This window comes from Aspergillus mulundensis (assembly GCF_003369625.1).
Source record: "Aspergillus mulundensis strain DSM 5745 chromosome Unknown scaffold_3, whole genome shotgun sequence".
Classification (NCBI taxonomy): domain Eukaryota; kingdom Fungi; phylum Ascomycota; class Eurotiomycetes; order Eurotiales; family Aspergillaceae; genus Aspergillus; species Aspergillus mulundensis.
The window spans coordinates 862,666-882,209 of NW_020797891.1; the positions used below are offsets into that span (position 1 = coordinate 862,666).

Below are 19,544 nucleotides of genomic sequence, written 5' to 3' on the forward strand. Positions count from 1 at the left end.
GCGCCACCTTAGCAGGTTTGGAAGGCTTGGAGGACCTCTGCGTTGCGCTGGGTTATCACACGATCAACCTTTTCAGGACCTTGCGGATAACAAGACCGTTACCAGCGACCACTCTGGTCATTCTAATTACTCCATTGAGAAAAGTGAGGGCAACGAGGTTTCGAGTCCAGGTACCCTCGAGGTGCGAGTTGGATGAATCTGTTGTTGGCGGCGACCAACCTTTCGTGATCGAGACAAGGAACGAGCTTGATGACAGTTGTCGCTGCTGTAGTGCGGAAGGCAAACCTGGGATCGAAGGATTGATTCCTTGGTTTGATGACTGAACTGGAGTATATAGTGCGTGTACATACTGTTGGATAGGGTGGTATTGGCAGGCACACACGTAATGCCACGTCCCACCAGTGTGCCTTATCGATAAGGCGGCGAAAAAAGTTGGAGCGGAAAAAAGATGGCGGGGTTGATCGGATGATGGATCCCCTCGTTCAGTCATTCTTGCTCGGTATCTGTTGACCTTTGGTTGTCCTGTTCTCCAGTTCTCTCGGTAGCTTCCTGGGTTTCTCGGTTCTTTTAGGTCTCCGGTATGCACCGGTGATTGTATCGTGTGCTAGTCCAAACTCTCATCTGAACCGCTCACCACGGTGGGTTATGACCCTTTCCACGGTGCTCCGCTCTCTATATATGTCTCATACTGACTATGAGAAAGCCCGCTAGGCTTTGAACCTCCAAAATGGCCGACCCCTCGAGCCCGAACTACCCGGAGTCCCTGAACGCCCTGTTCAGCGAGCCCTCGCTAAACGACCAATATGACTTGATAACCCTTGAAGACAGCCAGACAGCGCCGCTTCTCGAGCTGCCACTGGCAAAGGAAGTTTTCGGCCACAACTCCGACGAGGGAAGCCTCGAGCGCGTATCCCGAGGCGAGATCTCATATACCCAGTTCGTGTCGGAGAAAACGAAAGCGGTCGTTTCTGCGCCTATCGATGGCCTGAGTGCGGAGCAGCAGAAGTCGCAGCTGCTGCACATTGGATCGGCTGCGCTTTTTGCCTTCCTTCAGTCCAACGTCACTGGTCCTCCGCTCCAATTCAAGTCCGCGGATGTCATTGTGCCCGAGGCGCTGCGCTCGAACCCCGCTACCGTCCGCGCGATTTGTGATAAGGTCATTCGGGATCTCTCTGTGGATGGAGAGGCGGCGTATAAGTTGACACCGAACGTGGAGCTTTTTGCTGTGGCTAAGGCTATTCTGGTTGATGCCGATGTTCTTGTTGAGAACGGCCCATTGGTGGCCAGGACTACACGGATGCGCGTCAATTTCCTACACCAGAAGATGCTGTCTGAGGTTACGAGCACGCTGCAGGATGTTATCTACAAGGATTTGGATGTGATGAGCGAGCTCCTGTTGGGCGAGAAGACCTCTGGTCAAGACAAGGGCAAGTTCTTGCTGGAACGTGCCACCATCCATATTCACCACGGCTTCGATGCGAAGGCGAGGACGGACCTTGAACGGGCTGCTGCGGAGCGCAAGTTCGAGTTTGCGCTTACTGGTAGGCTCGGAAAGCGGACCAAATTCCAGCAAAGGGATATCAGTCAGCTTGTCATTTTGGCGAAGAGTGCAGCGGATGCGAGCAAGACTGATGGTGCTGAGGCCTCGGTGGGGACGAACGGCGATGCACTTGCGCCGAAGAAATTGGATCTCAACGATGACACTCTGTTGGAGTCCATCTCTTTCACGAAACCGGAGGATCAAGAGCCGCAGGCAAAGCCTGTGACTGTGCAGGAGGAGTCAACGCTCCCGCCTGCATTGGCATCTCTTGACCCTGGAGACCAGCCAATGCTGGACCCAGTTGACTCTGCTATTCTTCTTTCCTTCGCCGCAGCCATCACCAACACTCGACCTGAGGACGGACTTACGCGAGAAGAAACCGCTCCGTATGCTACTCGTGTTCTTGACGGCGGTAGCTCAAACTGGCAAATCTATACACAAGGCTTGCTTCTACGAAGCCGAATTGAAGGGTACAGAACCCGAACCGTGGAGAGATCCGTCCTGCAGATGCAGGCTCTCGTCGACCAAGTCCTTGCAGACACGGCCACACAAGACACCCAAACAACCGAAACCCAGCAAGAGCCGTCAACCTTCCTTCCGCGACCAGAAAAAGACGAGTCCGCATCAGCCGCAGACCGTCTCAGGTACATCTGGCTCCTGAGCTTCTCTACCCGCTGGGATCTCGAATCCGAGCTCGCCAACCGCTGGGTCAACCTTGGTGGTCTCCGAACAGCCCTCGACATCTACGAGCGCCTACAAATGTGGGCCGAGGTTGCGCTCTGCTACGCCGCCACGGAGAAAGAAGACAAGGCGCGCGTCACCGTCCGCCGCCAACTCTACGCACCAACCGGCTCCCCCGACGACGAAAACGAACGGTTCGAGGGCCCCGAACTCTCCCCCCTCCCCGCCGACGCCCCCCGCCTCTTCTGCATCCTTGGTGACATCCAAAGCGACCCAACCCTGTACGACCGCGCCTGGGAGGTCTCGAACAAGCGGTACGCGCGCGCCCAGCGCTCCCTCGCCCGCCACTTCCTCACCCTCAAGCCCCCCGCCCTCGAAAAAGCCGCCGAAGCCTACCAGAAGAGTCTACACATCAATCGCCTCAACAACAGCGCATGGTTCGCGCTCGGCTGCGTTCAGCTCGAGCTGCAACGCTGGGACGAAGCAGTCGAGTCCTTCACGCGGACCGTGCAACTCGAAGACAACGACGCCGAGGCATGGAGCAACCTCGCAGCCGCAATGCTGCGCACCTCGAAGCCCTCAGAAGTCGACGACATCGCAGAAGACCAGCAAGAACAACAAGTATCCGAACCACCTGCAGACGACGAGGAAGAATCCGAGCCAGCCAAGAAACCCGCTCGAGACCCGTACAAGCGCAAACGCGAGGCCATCAACGCTCTCCACCGCGCCGCACAGCTGAAGAACACAGACGCCCGCATCTGGGATAACCTGCTTACCGTGTCCGCGTCCATCCCACCGCCCCTAACACCCTGGCGCGACGTCATCACCGCCCAGCGCAAAGTCATCGAGCTCCTGGGCCCCAAGCAGGGCGAGAAAGCCGTCGACCTTCCAATCCTCGGCATGCTCGTCGACCACCTCGTGACCGACTATAACTACGACGATCTTCTCATCACCACATCCCACGCCGAAGACGGCGAGGGAACGACGAAGATCGTCCGCAGCGGCACAATCCCCGGCTCGATCCTCAGCCTCATCGAGTCCTCCATCGTCCCGCTGATCACGCACTCCGCGCCCCTGTGGCTCCTCGTCGCGACGGTCGAGCGGTTCCGCAACAGACCGTCCAAGGCCCTGGAGGCACATGAGAAAGCATGGCGTGCGACCGTTGCGTCGGCGAGCCAGGGTGCGTTCCAGATGGGCGATGAGAAGCGGTGGATGGAGATTGTGAGTTCCACCGAGCGCCTGGTGCGCAGGGGGTACGCGAAGTACGGGATGTTGGATCGGGAGGATCAGGGTGAGGAGGTGGAGGAGAAGGAGCTTGTTGCGAAGGATTGGCGGTTTAAGGCGCGGAGTGCGGTTAGGGGAGTTATGGGGAAGGGGAAGGAGTTTTGGGGGGATTCGGAGGGGTGGGCGAGGTTGAAGGAGTTGCAGGAGGAGGTTTCGGGGGGGAGGTAGTAGGGTTATTGAAATGATGGTGGATTTGAATTTACTTGCACTCATCCTTGCGACCTGTTTCATCCTTTTGTTTTATGCGCATTTGTCTGGATTAGAGAAAAGCCTTGATGCATATATACACATAGAAGCTATCTTCAATTCTTCGTTCTACACTCCACTGAGTATATGCGAAAGATTAGACGGCCAACCCTTCTTAATAGTTGACACCGTAGTTGACACCTAGGTAAGCACCTACCGCCCCTCCAACTTCCTCTTAACCATCCCACAAAAGCTCTCAAACAGTACCGAATCCATCCCCTTGAGCCACCGAATCAGAACCTTGACACTTCTTTCTCCTGTCTCACCCGCACTTGGTTCCATAGCCAACTGAACCCTAAACCCTAGCGCCGCCGTGTCAGGATCAACCTCACTACCACTAGCAGCATTGGGAGACAGCTTCATCATCCTCCTATACTGTCGCGACCATACATTCGTCGCCGCGAAGCCGATACCCAGGGTAAGACCACTATGCCACGTCCAGTCAATATGCAGAGATGAGAATTCTGCATTGACGGCACTGCTGATGTCATCGATGGAGCGGCCCGAGAGGGTGAAGGTGTATTCCGATGGGAAGGGAAGGAGGTGCTTTGGGTAGTTAGGGCTTTGAATACCGCGGGCGACGCTCTGCATTACACCGTTCAGATTCCGAGTACCTCACTTTCATGATGGTAGTGTACGTACCACGGCCGGCCGACGATCCGTCCATGACCAAGCAATTGCCCACCGGCGAGTCTTATTACCCTGCACGAATTCCGTAACGGCGTAGTTGGTGTTTCCAAGGTCGTTGAGTTTCTCAATGAGCGCAGAGACGCTGCTGAGTTTGCCGAGCATGGACGTGTACCAAAGAACCTTGTCTCTAAGGGCGATACTCTCGGTGATCATGCGGGATACGAAGGAGACTTCGCCGCCGGGCGTGACCATTTCAACTTCTGCGCCGGTGCATGCCTTTGTGGTTGTAAGCGCTGGGTATAATGAGATGTGGCCGGAATTGAAATCATACCGAGAATGGGGGTCTATCTTTTTCCTCTGCTGAGACCACCATTTCGTCTTGGGAAGCGTAGAATGGCGGGTTGCACATGGTGAAATCGAGTCTGGCTGTTAGCCTTCCTTAGGGATAAAGAAGTAGAGTACCATACCTTTCAACTCCTAGGGTGCCCAGAGAGATGAGATCGCCATCTGGGCTGGTTTTCACAATCCGGATGCGCGAGTCAAGATTGTTTGCTTGAATCGTCTGCGTAGAAGTCTTGATATTATCATCGTCAATGTCTTCATGATTAGCTGCGTACGATGCATGGTTTGATGCTTGTCTCACCAGATGCGACGAAATTCCAGTTCGATCTGGACTTTACGCCCAAGAGAGGATATATGCTACAGCATCCTGTGCCACTGCTAGAATTAGACAAGACGCTTCTCTCAAGGGGTTGAGAAGACGCACATATCAAGGCCTGTAACGACCCTGTCAGGATCATAGGCATCCCGGTATCCATCTCCCGTTGTGTCTAGCAGATCTTGCAACCAGATGATATAAATTAATCTACTGTTATTAGCGAATGCATATTTGTGGACTCAAGCCCAGTTCACCTATTGGGGATCTAGCAATCAATCAATTAGCCCAGTTCCTGCAGTAGCCAGGTCAGGCCGACATACCGGGGGACACAATCGAGCTTCTGGGATGTCAACGGTCAGGCCGAAATCGCGTTTGAGTAGGCTCACGGTCAGTTGTCTGATAGCCGTGCGTCAGTCGGAGCGGTCCGATAACGCCCACTTGTCGTCATTTACCTAACAGCGTCTGGGTTCGTGAAATCCAATTGGTTATTTGGCTTCAGGCTGTTCTAATTTTAGTTACCAAGCTGCTTGGATTGTCTTAGGTTGTACGGACAACTTAGCGAATTCGGCCGACTGGAGGGCGAGCGACGCGAAGTCCACGCCGTCCTTGTAGAGATCGCGGGCCATAGTGCAATGCGACAGCAGCAGGGGACTTTCCAAAGAGCGTTTGGGTGGTCTTGTTGGACCTTGGAAGGTGCTGTTAGTTCCTCCGTGCGGATACTTGTAGCGTTAGTAGTAGGTATGGTGGGGAAGATGGTGCGGAGGGGTTGGCCAGGAACCAGGTGGCTGGCAGGCGGACTCACCAATCGGTTTGAGCATCAAAAGCAGCCCTATGGACCGATCTCGATTCTACTCCAAAGCAGGGAAGGTTGCCAAGATGGAGAAGGAGAAACGAGAGCGATCGTGGGATGAAGCGGAAGAGTCTGGAGTCGATGACGTGCACGACGTCACGCCCCCGCCGGCCCCTCATCGTAAGGCTGGCGGTATTTACTGCAGGCTCCAGCGTTCTATCTCCCCAGGGCCTCTGTCAATTTCTCTCGTCCAGACGGTGCCACCATGTCCCATTTCAAGGACAAGATTCATGACCTCGAGGAGCACTTCAAAGGTCAGAGCTCTCGTCTTTCCCCGGAAGTCACTGCTAACATACTAGCACAGACAGCCATATCAATGAGAAGGCCCACCACCTGAAGCATAGGGTCGGCAAGTTCTTTAACATCGTGAACCCAAACCACCGCCACGATGAAGAGCACGAGAAGGAGACAGACAGAAAGAGGACTGCCGTTTCCGAGTCAAATCGCTTTGGGTCCTTTGCTCCGGTCCGTCAGGGAAACAAAGTCAAATGGTATGTCGACGCTCTCGACTACATGTGGGCTGTCTCCATAGCTCTGGAGCAGGCGAAGGAGGTAATCTACATCGAAGACTGGTGGCTTTCGCCGGAACTGTTCTTGCGGCGACCTCCTGTCGAAGCCCAAGAGTGGCGGTTAGATCAGATTCTCAAGCGCAAAGCTGAGGCTGGCGTTAAGATTTATGTGATCGTATACAAGGAGGTTGGCAGATCCTCATCGCGCACGGTCTACACCTGCTGACCTTTCCAGGTCAACCAAGCCCTGACGTGTAATTCTGCTCACACAAAATACGCTCTTAGGGCACTTTGCCCAGAAGGAAGCCCCGGACATGGCAACATCAAGCTACTTCGTCATCCGGATCATAACATTTTTGAAAATGCCGCCGATATGACTCTATACTGGGTAGGCCCTTGCTCAAGTTCGAACATAGTCCTGTCTTGAACTAACGATTCTAGGCTCATCACGAAAAATTCATTGTCATTGACTACAATCTGGCTTTCATTGGAGGCATTGACCTATGCTTCGGCCGATGGGACGCGCATCAGCATCCGCTTGCTGACGTTCATCCGTCACACCTCAGGTCGGAGATATTCCCTGGACAAGAGTTCAATAACAACCGGATCATGGACTTCCAGAGCGTAGGGGAGTGGCAGTCCAACGAGCTCAGCAAAGCCGAGTACGGTCGAATGCCGTGGCATGATGTCGCTATGGGTGTGATGGGTGATTGTGTCTACGACATTGCTGAGCACTTTGTCCTCCGTTGGAACTTTATCAAGCGTGACAAGTATAAGCGAGATCCAACCGTTGATTGGCTTCTGCTCGAGGGTCGCACTGGGCAGGACGAGGACCTCGTCGGCGTCCAGCGCCCAAAGTTTCCAGTCGGTGACTATGTGCAGCACCCTTACACGCCTCTGAGCTCCAAGATCCGCGGCGTGCAAGGATCTTCTACAGCACAGATTGTACGCAGCAGTGCTGATTGGAGCAGCGGTATTCTGGTTGAGCACAGCATTCAAAACGCTTACAAGGAGATTATTGATAAAGCGGAACACTTTGTCTACATTGAGAATCAGTTCTTCAGTAAGCTTTCGTGATTGTCCCACGCGTCAGTATTGTTGCGCTAACATACCTAGTCACCGCCACTGGTGATCAGCAAGGCCCTATCCTCAACACGATAGGACGGTCTATCGTTGATGCCTGCGTCCGAGCGGGCAAAGAAGGAAGAAAGTTTCGAGTAATCATTGTCATACCCGCCATTCCTGGATTTGCGGGAGACCTTCGACAGAATGCGGCGACGGGGACACGGGCTATCATGGACTACCAGTACAAGTCAATCAACCGGGGAGAGCACTCCATCTTCGGCCAGATAGCGGCCCAGGGTATTGACCCGACGAGTAAGTGTGTTCCGTCCGTAGACCGGCACCTGACTAACAGCTATAGATCATATTTTCGTCTTCAACTTGCGCGCGTACGACCGTATCAACAAGACCCCCGCGCTAGAGGAACTAGAAAAAGAAGCAGGAGTAACGTTCAATGACATTCAACGTGGAGTTGCCGTGACACTTGCGAGCGAGAGCGTTCACCCGTCAGTAGGTCAGGAGGGTGACAAAAATGAGGTTAACTACGGGGATGCCGACAAGGAGAAAGAAGAGCAAATCGCCAAGCTGCAGAAGTATGAAGCAAAAAACGAAGCTCACAAATCCCAACCTACCGCTGGCAACAAGGACACTGTTTCCCATACCACAATGCTCAACGGCGGCAAAATGTCCGACGAGGTATGGGAGGGTAACCCTGAAGCGGAGAAAGAGAACTTTGTTCAGGAAGAGCTGTATGTGCACGGCAAGGTGTGCATAGTGGACGACAGGGTGGCAATCTGCGGCAGTGCCAACATCAACGACCGAGTAAGGGACCCCCTTACCGCTCCGAAGACAGTGTAAACTAACAATATGATCCAGTCACAACTTGGATACCACGACAGCGAACTCGCCATCGTTGTCGAAGACCAAGACTTCATCGACAGCACCATGGACGGAAAGCCATACAAGGCTGCTCGCCTTGCAGCAACCCTTCGAAGACAGCTGTGGCGGGAACATCTCGGTCTCCTCCCAGCGCAAGACTACGATGCTTCCGAGCACCCCAACGCCCAGCCGCCCACGATCTGCATGAACGAGATCATCGAGGGCCCAGAAAACGACTTTGTCACGGACCCCTTGAACGACGACCTGTGGAGGACGTGGACCGACCAGGCTACCGTAAATACCGACCTCTACCGACAACTCTTCCGCACAGATCCCGACGACAACATTCGCACGTTCGAAGAATATGACCAATACCGCTCCAAGAACGGATATAAGCTAGGCCACTTGTACGATCCGTACATACCGGTTCAGGAAGTCCGCGAGAAGCTCGACAAAATTAAGGGTCATCTCGTCTGGATGCCTCTGGATTTCTTGAAGGATGCTGAAATGGCGGAGCCTGGACTGCAAGTCAACCAGTATACGGAAGTAAGATTCTTACCCCTCCTTTCTCGTAGAGCCCTTTCCCTGCAATATTGGGATGCATGCATACTGACCGTTCGTCCAAAAGAGTATCTACACCTGATGTGTCCGAATTCGAAGCATAGACCGCCTCCAGCTCGGAGTTCTTTTCCGATGTTACGTCTAATGTCGCCTCATTTATGATATGTATAATGATCTCGTATAATGATCTCTTGGTCTCCGCTTGTTCGATGTTGGAATACCCCATACCTAATAATAGCAATACCCACCGCCATGCACTGTACTTATGATTGAATGCCTCAACAAATCGTTTGGACTTACTCAATAAAATCATCTAATCCTATCTTGCCTTTTTGCTCCTCACGTCCTCTCATCCAACAAAGCAGCACATCAAAAGATCACCCTTCTGTTATTATCCAACCCTCACAACCCTCACCGGCCGGATGGGTAGCAGTACCTCTCCACCAGTCAACAACGACCCAAGCAAACAAACAAGTCAGCAGCCGACGAACCACGGCGCCAACTTAACCCGCTCGACCACGCCCAACCCCAAATGCAGGGATCAGGGGTCAAGCTCACCACGGCCACAATCACGGAGTCCTCCGAAGTAATAGTCTACGTACTGCCCATCCGCATCGCAGGTACCCAGCAGCAGCAGCTAGACTACGCTCCCTTAGGCAAGTACAGGCCACAGCAATGCCAATAACCCGACCCGACCCCGAGTCCGAGCGCCAGTGATACCCTATCTACCACCCTCCATACCGATACCCCCTACAATTCCAATTCCATCCGCAAAGCAACGGCGCACATTGGCCGAGCACTCAGAAAAGCCACGCTGGAGCGCTGCAGCGCCCAAGGTACCGTGTCCGTAGGCCCTAGGGAGGTATGACACGCACGCCCTCTGCGCCGACAAGCGGTGCGACCAGGCCAAACCTTAGCTCGGTACGTACCATGCAATCCGGCCGGTGAGGTCAGCACCTAGATGATCGTGCGACGTAAGTACCGGTACGGGCAGTCGGGCCTGGAGGACAAGCACGCACGGACGCTGCCACTACAATATTGGACAAGACAGGGCAAGGCGAACAGGACAGGACACAAGCTTGGGCTTGGGCTTTCTAGCGGCTTCTAGAATCTCTCCGGTCTGGTGCTTGGGCTGGGTAGTTTGTTTGAGGTTTGATGGTGATGGGTGGTGGCTGGTGTAGTTTGAGAGAGATAGGTATAGGTAGGTGCTGGTATAACGCCGTGGGGTTTCTGGTTTGCCAACCGCTTAAGGTGGAAGATGGGAAAGGGGATGGCGAGGGGCCATAACGGGTGGTGAAGGGAGAAATAGGTCTATGGTTGAGCTTCAGGCACTATCAGTAAGGTTTGTCTGTTCTTAGGGCAGCGAAAGTGCAGCAGCACAGCTCGGTCGTGGAGTCGTACAGTTGGCTCGGTCAGGTGCGCGGTCATACCATACCAAAGGGTACCAAACGTGGTCTGACCTCAGGGTGGGCAGCTTCTGGTTATGTATAGCTATTGTTGATGAGCTGTGGAACATGAGTTGCATAGAATGACAAAGTGCTGTTGATCTCAGTTGCGTCGCCGCGGTATGTTGAATTTTCTATCGAGGACTAGAGAAAAGTCACAATCTATGGGCAGGTATCACAATCCACGCTTCACAATGCGATGCAATAAAGGGCACAGTCGGATCCGCCAATCAGACATGCAAGCAAGCCGTTGGCGGAGTGGAAAGAGACGAGGATACTCGACGACAAAAATCAAATGAGAAACCCAGAATAATCCAAAAAAGAAAAAAGAGAAAAAAAAAATTAAACTTTGCTTTTGCTCCCGCCCTTGAACACCATGGCAATGCGTCGTTCTCAACAGAAAATGTATATTGGGGCATAGCATAGGTTCGGCCGTTAGTGCTCCATTAAGAGGATTAATTGCGGTTAAGAAAACGGAGAATTGAAGTAAGTCGAATGCCGCGAAAACGAAACTGGATCCTTGTGAAAGAGCTGTTCCAGCCCGTGTCTGCAGTTCCGGTGTTTGCTTGCTTAGCCCAAATTCTGGCTGGCACCTTCGTTGTGATACTGGCCAGGGCAACGGTAATCTGATCCCAACGGGTCCCGATAGTTGATCCGATTGGAGGGCCGGCCATCGACCAGCGTATGCAAAAGCTGATTCGTTGGATTGCCAGAATTATGAGGCAAGATTCAAGGACACATCTTGGAGCTGAGATTTAGACAAAGGAAGAAATGAAAGCAACCCCACAGCTAGTGGCGAGCTGAGGCTGTGGGACTAAGGCAGGTATTGCTGCAGCGGGGACGTTTCTGTGGAAGCTGTCGAATTCTAGATCAACCAAAGAAGTCAGCTCAAGATTTGCAAGGTGCACAAAGGCGCAAAGCTAAAGGGAAATATAATCAAGCATATTGTTTCTCATACCATGTCATCAGAATGTTAGACCAGGGAACAGCCGAAATGTAACTGTTACTTATGCTTTAGCGGTGTGGCAGGCATTGCAACGGCAATGGCCACAGATCTTGCAGCGCCAGATAGCGACAAAAGGCCCGGAGTTGCAGTCAGAGCACCGCCAGGTAAGGATGTTGCCGTTTGTGGCCTGCACAATGGCAAAGACATGGCCCGAGCACTGGTTGGCCATTGTTGATGCTACCCTTGTCTATTAACTTCGCATGATCAGCAACCAACCTCCAGTACCGGTAGGTCGGTATCGGCGACGACATACCTCTTGTGGATATCGGGTCTGGAAGATCTTGGTAACTACCAAGGGTAAATGGCAGTGTTGTGCGAGTATAAATGACCAGCTCAAACCAAAGTCGTTGGGTGAAGCAGTCGAGAAAGACTGTCTAGGATCTCGAGCAAGGGGAGATGAAACACGATAGATGATAGATGAAGTTTGGCTTGGTGGGATAGTTTCGAGAAGCAGAAGGTAAGGAAGAGGAATGTTTCTCAGATAAGGTGCCGGGTGGAGATTGGTTCAAGAGAGCTGGACGAGCAGGAGCAATAATTGTTGAAGAAGAGAACTCTAGACTGGGGCTCCATGGTAGGTATAAATAGGGCGCTTTAGATATGACCGGAGAAAGAAGGCATCAAGGACGCGACGGGTGCAATCAGTCCAGAGCAGCTATTCAGCAAGGTATCCCGGTAGCTGTGCGAGTCCAGGCCATTAGCAGGCTTGCTGCATGGAAGTTCTCTTGATCGGATAGGAAACAACGATGCATGTACCCGACTACTCACGGACCATTGAGCAGGTGGAGCAACAGGGAGAAATTCAATTCTGATCTGAAAATCACCGGAGAAAATAATCGTCAGGTTGGACTAGACCTGCCCGATTGCCAAATGATGTTGTATACGAAACTTTTGTTTGCGATGGGGGCTGACTGGAAAGACCGAAGGTTTGGCAGTTTAATAATAGGATCAACGAAGCGTCCGGAGGAAGATTGGAGACTTTCTGGAACCGTACGCAGATGATATATCCTTCTTCAGTGGGCCAGGCTGGTGGGTAAACGCCTCCGCGGACGGCCAAAGACTGGCAATAGTCTCGTCGGTTCTTAAGGTTTGGAATTGGAACGCACTTCCCCGAAGGTTAGCAACAAGGTTGAGGCCCGAGAAGACAGGGCCTGGGCAGAGATTCCTTTACCAGATTCAGCAAATAGGCATGACTTGCGCCGGATCGACGAAGGATCGATGGATGCTGATCCCACTCTCCACTGCTCTGAGCGCTCCCAGCGCTGTGGTGCAGGATCTCCTTTGGCGTGCAGATCATGGATCTGTATGGAAATAAAGGTGCGTCTGGTTCTGCATCAAGCGGAAGTTCATCTATCGGCACAAAAGTACGAGGGAATACGAGTTTCAAATTGACGCTGATACTGTCGAGAGTACTTGGAGAGCGAAGAGGGAGGAAGCCGTGACTTGATGGTGTTTTTCATTTTCCCAATCCAGCGGAACCAAACCAAAGTCCGGCTCCTCGTCTCCCTACATTCTTCTCCATCATCCCACTCGACTAGCAACCCTCCGTCCCCCACGATCATCCTTCAAATTCTATCGCCAATCGCCATCGCCAATCGCCAGCCGTCAGTCGTCATAGACTCATAGTACCTCCTCGCTGTCTTGGTCATGTGGTCCCCGATCACTCCCGTCATCATTTGCAAGCAATTCTCCCTCGCATCCTGCGGGCCCACCGCGTCGAACGCCATTCTCGAGTTGCTCAACTGACGCCATTCCGAACTCTCCCACGACCTATGCAGCTATGCTCCTATAGTAGGAATAATTTTCCTTGAATGTGGGTATGGACCACCGCCAGAGGCAGGGGAACACCAAGCCTCCAGCCCTGCGGAAGAGCCTTGGCCAGAGTACTCTAGACCAGAGGCAACGATCGACCATGACATGACGCTTTTTCGACGTGCCATATGATTATTCGCAATCACTACGCAGGTCGCATCCGCAAGCTAGGCTCATATGGAGCTTTATAGGAGGGGTGCTTTCAAATACCGAATTATAATCGGACGATCGACATAATTACGCATCGGCGTCTTCCTCTTTTCTTTCAACATGGAGCGTATCATGATTCATGGCCGATCTTGGAGGCTGGCGGAGATTTGTGTACTTTTGGCAGACCCGTCAACCAGGTTCGTTCCAGGAGCTACTAAGCCAGCCGCGCAGTGGATTAATCTAAGCTAGCTCCTTAGCTTCCTCCAGCTTCAGCCACCAGCTTCCATTTACGGAGTAGGACGAACCGACTGGTGTCAACCCTAGAAGCCTAGAAGGACCTGCTCGAGCAGGGGTCCTCCCTTCCAAGGCTTCGAGCAAGCTCTTGCGTCAAGCCAAGATGTGATAGTGGACCATGGACATTCCGCGAAAGTCCCTTTCTTCAGTTTTGGCTGGTGATTGTCTTGAAAAACGAAATGATTGCCTACCCAGGGGTCTGCCCCATACAAGAGAGAAACTAAACCCGAGATGGCTTGGTTCGGCTCAGAAACAAGCGGCGCTAAAAGAGTAGATCGAGATATCAGCCGCAAATCATCGCCCAGTGTCAGGCACCTCCTGACATTTCCCCGACAGCATTCGAGCCTTGACAGTGCGCTTTCCGAGATCCTTTCTTTGTTCACGGACAACGAGCATGCGCCGTTGCTGAGTTTCTATCCACGAAAAACTTACAGATGTTCTAGACCCCAATTGCACACGGAATATTCCACGAACGTCAGTACACAAGCATCGGTAGTCCGATACCGGCTTGGCACAGCTTTCTTAGAGGCTTGGTCATGGATCTCCGGCCACAAACACGGTCGAAAATCGAAATTCAAATTAAGTCGTCGGAGGCTCGGCTGTTGCTAAAGTACCAACATGGTCTTTACCGCAGTCATCAGCACTTCATAAATCTGATCCTGGAGCGGACCAGTCCGTCCTAAACCTGTCCTTCCGCGAAACACCTTCATACTACAAGTGTGTAGACTATAAAACATTGCTTGCCAAGGACTTTTGATCCCGCGAGAGGGGGATTGACCTCAGGACAGTTATAGGAGTTGACTCTTGTGAGAGTGAACGCCTGGCAAGGATGACAAGTCGGATCTTGAACCTTTGTTCTCCACCCAGTTGATCTACCGGAAACGCTTCCGCGACAGATGCAAATCATGTTTCTGACTGGTTCAAATCATAATTGGCCCTGGCGCTACCTATCGAGAGATTTCGATTAAGTCTGCTTTCGCAGCGGCAGCGCAAGCCATGCTTCGGGTACAGAGTTCAAGAATTACTTTTTCTTATATTAGGTACTTTTGACTTTTTGACAGGTATTTTGCTCCTTCGTCGGCTTTGCGCGATTACTCCGAATAGCGAGCCTCGATTGACAAATGTCAACGAACTATGGTTGGATAATCCCCACAAGCTTTTTATTTTCCGAAAATCCCATCTCGTCGGGTGGCAGGCGGTGCAACCCATGGCGTTTCGTCTACGACTCGCGCCGACTGATCGAGTCCATTTGCGTCAGCAAACCATTTTTCATAGGGCCTCGTGAAATGGGCCAAAAGTCCTGCATGAGCGGATATATGCAGTGTTCTCAAAAATAAAGTACAGCATATGGTCACGCAGAACATACGCCGATAGGCCAACGTAAGGTCCTCAGTCTGATGTCATACTAATCGACTTCGTACCACATACTAACCGGTGCGAAACTGCAAATTCGCCGCAAAACAGGGGTTTTTGGGGATCCGTCAGAAGGAATATTCCATACTGCTTCCTCTCTGTCGGGTCCGCGCACACCGCTACAATCCCTTTGCCATTTGCCGTCTAATTTCCCATGCACATCTCCTGTCACGAACCCGGCAGACCGATCAATGTGTCACGAAGCCGGGTCTCGTTCTGTTGTGGCTGCCGGCATGGGCAGCGTTGGCGGCAGTGGCGGCCGCGGCAGTGGCAGCATGAGCCGGCTGTACGCTGCCGGGTCCCGGGTCAGTCCAGTTCGCGACGGACTGACGGCCAAGCCAAGCTGGACATCAGTTGCATGCATGCGGACTCCGAGCTCTTTGACGGACAACGGTCAACGGTCAAACTGTCTGCTATCGCGCCGGGCTGACGGCCAAGCCAAGTTGGACATCATTTGCATGCATGCAGACTCCGAGCTCTTTGACGGTCAACGGTCAACGGTCAAACTGTCTGCTCACGCGACCTCCAATCATTCTTTGCCCTGCTCTGGCGATCCCGGGTGCAGGTCTACACCGATAGTTCAGGTGGTGCTCCGAGAATCCCGGTTACCCAAACTGCTAGTCTTGAAACAAACAAGAAGAGTCCAAGAAAATAGTGACATTGAGAAGCCTACGCTAACATATACGGTAGATTGTCTACAGCAGCTATCTAAAGAATGTAGATAGGTAACAAAGTGGATGTTCGAGATGTTCTCTTGCATCAGCCCCACGACCAAAAAGGTGCGAAGACGAACTTCAGAAGCTGATGCCTTCATTCCTCGAGAAGCCTACCTCGCACACCTACCCTCCACACGGCAAAGCCATGGAAGGATTAGATGCGCTCAGTAGGCTTCGATTTGCTCTCCCAACGCTCCGTTAAGGACGATCTTGTGGACTTGAAACAAGACGCCCCTGCAGTACCCAGAGTGGACTGCACCGCTGGTTGTCGCTGTGACGTTTAACACGTCTTCAGCTTGTTTTTTGCCTCACTGAAAGGAGAGGCCGGTTTGCCTACGAATGAGTAAGGGGAAGGTAAGGGGAGAGGGCAGCAAGTGGCGAAGTAACCTGGCCTAGTACAGCTCGACGCTCATCTCATGTAGTGCGAAGGGGTAGGTGGATATCGCATTCTCAACCACCATACCCTCACCGAGCATCAGGGGCAAGACCAAGACCAGCTGCGCATGCAACAGGTTCAGTCTCATCACACAGACTTACTTCCCCTGGCCAAAGTGGCGAAATCTTCACGGAACCTGCGATATCAAGTGAGAAAAAGAAACGGGAGTTTCTACTCCGTATGGATATCTGAGACATCATCATGATTCTTTGTCATTATCATCTTTCTTCATAATCTTACCAACGTACTATCAGTAGTGGTATCATGAACGCTTCATCAAGGTGCGCGTATGTGTATAAGCAAATGAAAACCATGAAGATGACATTGCACACAGTTAGTCGCTTTTGAAATCAATCAGTCATTGAGATGGAACAACGCGGAAACACTTGCGCAATCGTTAGCTTCTCGATGGTCATCGGCCGGGGTTAGGAGTGAATTGAATTCGGGACTAACCTTTCACCATAGTGATGGCGTCTTATGCTCTCCGATAGGAGGCTTGAAATGTCAATGACGATCAGTTTCTTAGACTTTCTCGCCACTTGCGGTGATATGGGGAAGGTGTTAGTGACGACAATGTAATTGATAGACTCGCAAGCCTCCATTTGTTCAAGGGATGAGTCTCCGAAGAGCCCGTGAGTGGCAATGCAGTAGACCTTCTTGGCTCCGCCGCGCTTCACTACAGTTTCTGCGGCCGCGATCCATGATCCGGACTTGTCGATCATGTCGTCAACAAGGAAGACGGTCCTATCTCGGACGTCTCCGACCAGAGTGATGGTCTTCTCTTGTTCGACGCTCCGCCCAATGCTTCCTTCTTCGTCGTCAGAAGAGTCAGCAGCATCGAATGATCCGCCTAAAGCGTGATCGCCTGGAAGAGATGATGTGGTCGAGATGACAGAGGCTGCCATTGAATCAGGGATGGCTTCGCTATCCTGGTAGGATGGTTGTCCAGGAGTTGCGTCACCGGATGCAGGCATGGAGGTAGGACCAGATGGCGGATAATCATCGTCAACCAGGTGGCCTTGTACCAACCGCCCGGTGACCACATCGCGCACGCGAACATCTGTGTACTCATTTACGGCTTCCAACTCCGAAGGACGCCGAGCACCCGACGGTGTTTCGGGACGCAACGATGGGATGTCATTGAAGTCCAGAGCCTGCGTTTCCTCTGGTTGTGAGGTGACAAACGGGTCTTGGTCTTTGGGCAGTGGTGTAGGCTCGTGATCCAAAGCCTCAAAGAACACCGTGCTATCAGCCAGCGTCGGTCCCGGCTTTTGGCGACGTCGGTCTGTTGTGACGATACCGAAATTGAGCTTGAGCGTGTCTGCCAGCGATGTTACACGCTTTGTGCCTCCGGCGTTCTTGCTCACGACGACAGCCTCTCTCCACCCATGAACATTGTTACGAATCCAGCGTGCAATGAAAGGTTCGGCGAAGAGGTTGTCGACGGGTTTAGCGAAGAAGCCTTGCATCTGCGATGCCTGAGTGAAGAAGAGTTTGATTAGAACATGATTCAGCTCCAATGTGGCAGAGAACCCGGTGCAACAAATCCATCGTGCCAACACTCACATGGAGATCCAAGGTGATCACATGGTCAACTCCAGCAACTGTGAGGAGATTTGCAAGCATACGTGCGGTGATAGATCCACGATGGCTTTTCTTCTTGGATTGGCGGGAATATGGGAAGTACCTCGTCTGCGTCAGCATCATGTGTAGCAATCAGCCCAACTAGGATCCATACGGCATAACCGCTAAAGGAAAATATCAGCATCCAGAACAAATTCCACGTATTGTGAATGAAATATGAGTGTCATACCTGTGATAGACTTTGCAGAGCCGCCCTTGCAGGCTGAGATCATGATTAGCAGCTCCATGACGCTGTCATTGATCTTCTCGCTGCCACTCTGGATGATGTAGACATCTTGGTTTCGCACCGAGACACCAACATTCACGTTGGTCTCGCCATTGCTGAATTTTCCAAGGTCTACCTTGGCCGGCGAAGTACCGAGCCTTTCGCAGACAGTCTCAGTGAGAAGCGGATGCGAATTGCCGGAGAAAATCTGGACACCCCTCATTTCTGAATCGAGCAAATCAAACGATCGTAGACATCAAGCTGAAGAGTTTTGAGCAGGTCAAGAGATGAGTGACATTTCAAGCGGAGGTTGAAGAGGGAAAAGGGAAAAAATGGGCGAAAGGGAAGAGAAGAAAGCTAAGTGCGCCCCACTGCGATTTTCTCGCTGAAGGCCTGACGCTTCGGGTCGCTGCGGTTGCCCGTAGCGCTGCCCTCACAGGCCATCTCCCCCACCACATCGACCGTCACAAAGTCAATAGACACATTCTATCGAGATGGCGTCAAAATTCCCAGAGGTTCAAGGAGGAGGCTCCTTGATCATTGCCTGGCAAGTAAAGCAGAAGAATATCTTAGTAGTTGGTGGCGGTGAAGTCAGTATTCTCCTTCTCTGCCGCACTATATATTTGCAGCAGCTGTCTCACCATAACCGCAGGTAGCTGCCGGGCGTATCCTTCACGCGCTCAATGCAGATGCGAAGGTCACTGTTGTTTGTCCGGCCTCAGGACTCAACGAAGAAGTGGCCCACCGAGTACTTGTAGACCAAGTTACGCACATTGACCGGAACTTCGAGCCCTCCGACTTGGAAGGCGCTGATATGGTGCTCTGTGCCATTGATGATCCAGAAGCTTCGACCCGTGTGTGGAAACTCTGCAAGGAGAAGCGCATACCAGCCAACATAGCCGATGTACCTTCCGAGTGTGACTTTTACTTTGGCAGCGTACACCGGGATGGCCCGCTGCAGGTCATGGTCAGTACGAATGGGAACGGACCGAAGCTTGCGAGTATGGTACGGAAGAAGATTGCCGATACCCTGCCTGCCAATATGGGGGCTGCTATTGAGAATGTTGGAAAGCTGCGGCAGAAGTTGCGGGGGGTGGCACCTAGTCCACAGGAAGGGCCTAAGCGGATGAAATGGTGCGTCTCGGTTCTAATTACGCTGCCTGTGGTTCAAACTAACGAATATCTAGGATGTCTGCCATTTGTGAATCGTGGAGGCTGGAGGACTTGGTCCAAATGACAGAGGAGGATATGGAGACCCTACTGACACATTACCAGGCTGGCGGGATCCCTTCTCTTGGTGACGTGCGCTCAAGCCTCCCTGCCTCCACTGATTGAGAGTCAGCATGATGTAATGGAAGACTTGATAGTTTTAAGAATTGTGTATGTAAAGCTATGTATAAAAGCCAGCTTCTGGAAATCCCAGGGGGTCAACAAGAAAAATAAAAAGACAACATTCCGGTATGGCTAATTTTACACTCAATACTCTTGAGAAATGGGCAGAAAACTCTCACAGAGAGGAAACCAGG

General features: G+C 52.2%; 5 protein-coding genes across 5 annotated transcripts; 3 read left to right on the forward strand and 2 right to left on the reverse strand.

Moving 5' to 3' along the window:
• Window positions 1–727: 727 nt before the first annotated feature.
• DSM5745_04046 (tetratricopeptide repeat protein) lies at window positions 728–3,673 on the forward strand (the record flags this gene model as incomplete). The annotated part of the gene is made up of 1 exon (XM_026746062.1): window positions 728–3,673. One exon carries the CDS (start codon window positions 728–730, stop codon window positions 3,671–3,673), a length of 2,946 nt encoding a protein of 981 aa, XP_026605058.1.
• A 231-nt stretch (window positions 3,674–3,904) lies between these two features.
• DSM5745_04047 (DUF890 domain protein) lies at window positions 3,905–5,665 on the reverse strand (the record flags this gene model as incomplete). Its single annotated transcript, XM_026746063.1, has 10 exons — window positions 3,905–4,336; window positions 4,394–4,657; window positions 4,713–4,803; window positions 4,849–4,978; window positions 5,025–5,098; window positions 5,148–5,246; window positions 5,294–5,304; window positions 5,360–5,435; window positions 5,492–5,539; window positions 5,592–5,665. 10 exons carry the CDS (start codon window positions 5,663–5,665, stop codon window positions 3,905–3,907), a joined length of 1,299 nt encoding a protein of 432 aa, XP_026605059.1.
• Window positions 5,666–6,094: 429 nt separating this feature from the next.
• Window positions 6,095–8,982, forward strand: pldA (putative phospholipase PldA; the record flags this gene model as incomplete). Its single annotated transcript, XM_026746064.1, has 8 exons — window positions 6,095–6,143; window positions 6,194–6,585; window positions 6,634–6,786; window positions 6,840–7,461; window positions 7,515–7,775; window positions 7,822–8,282; window positions 8,337–8,885; window positions 8,968–8,982. 8 exons carry the CDS (start codon window positions 6,095–6,097, stop codon window positions 8,980–8,982), a joined length of 2,502 nt encoding a protein of 833 aa, XP_026605060.1.
• Window positions 8,983–16,523: 7,541 nt separating this feature from the next.
• DSM5745_04049 (ribose phosphate diphosphokinase subunit PRS1) lies at window positions 16,524–18,241 on the reverse strand (the record flags this gene model as incomplete). Its single annotated transcript, XM_026746065.1, has 4 exons — window positions 16,524–16,554; window positions 16,623–17,647; window positions 17,736–17,773; window positions 17,983–18,241. The coding sequence occupies 4 exons, from the start codon at window positions 18,239–18,241 to the stop codon at window positions 16,524–16,526; spliced, it is 1,353 nt and encodes a 450-aa protein (XP_026605061.1).
• A 271-nt stretch (window positions 18,242–18,512) lies between these two features.
• DSM5745_04050 (bifunctional precorrin-2 dehydrogenase/sirohydrochlorin ferrochelatase MET8) lies at window positions 18,513–19,353 on the forward strand (the record flags this gene model as incomplete). The annotated part of the gene is made up of 3 exons (XM_026746066.1): window positions 18,513–18,608; window positions 18,671–19,152; window positions 19,206–19,353. The coding sequence occupies 3 exons, from the start codon at window positions 18,513–18,515 to the stop codon at window positions 19,351–19,353; spliced, it is 726 nt and encodes a 241-aa protein (XP_026605062.1).
• Window positions 19,354–19,544: the final 191 nt, after the last annotated feature.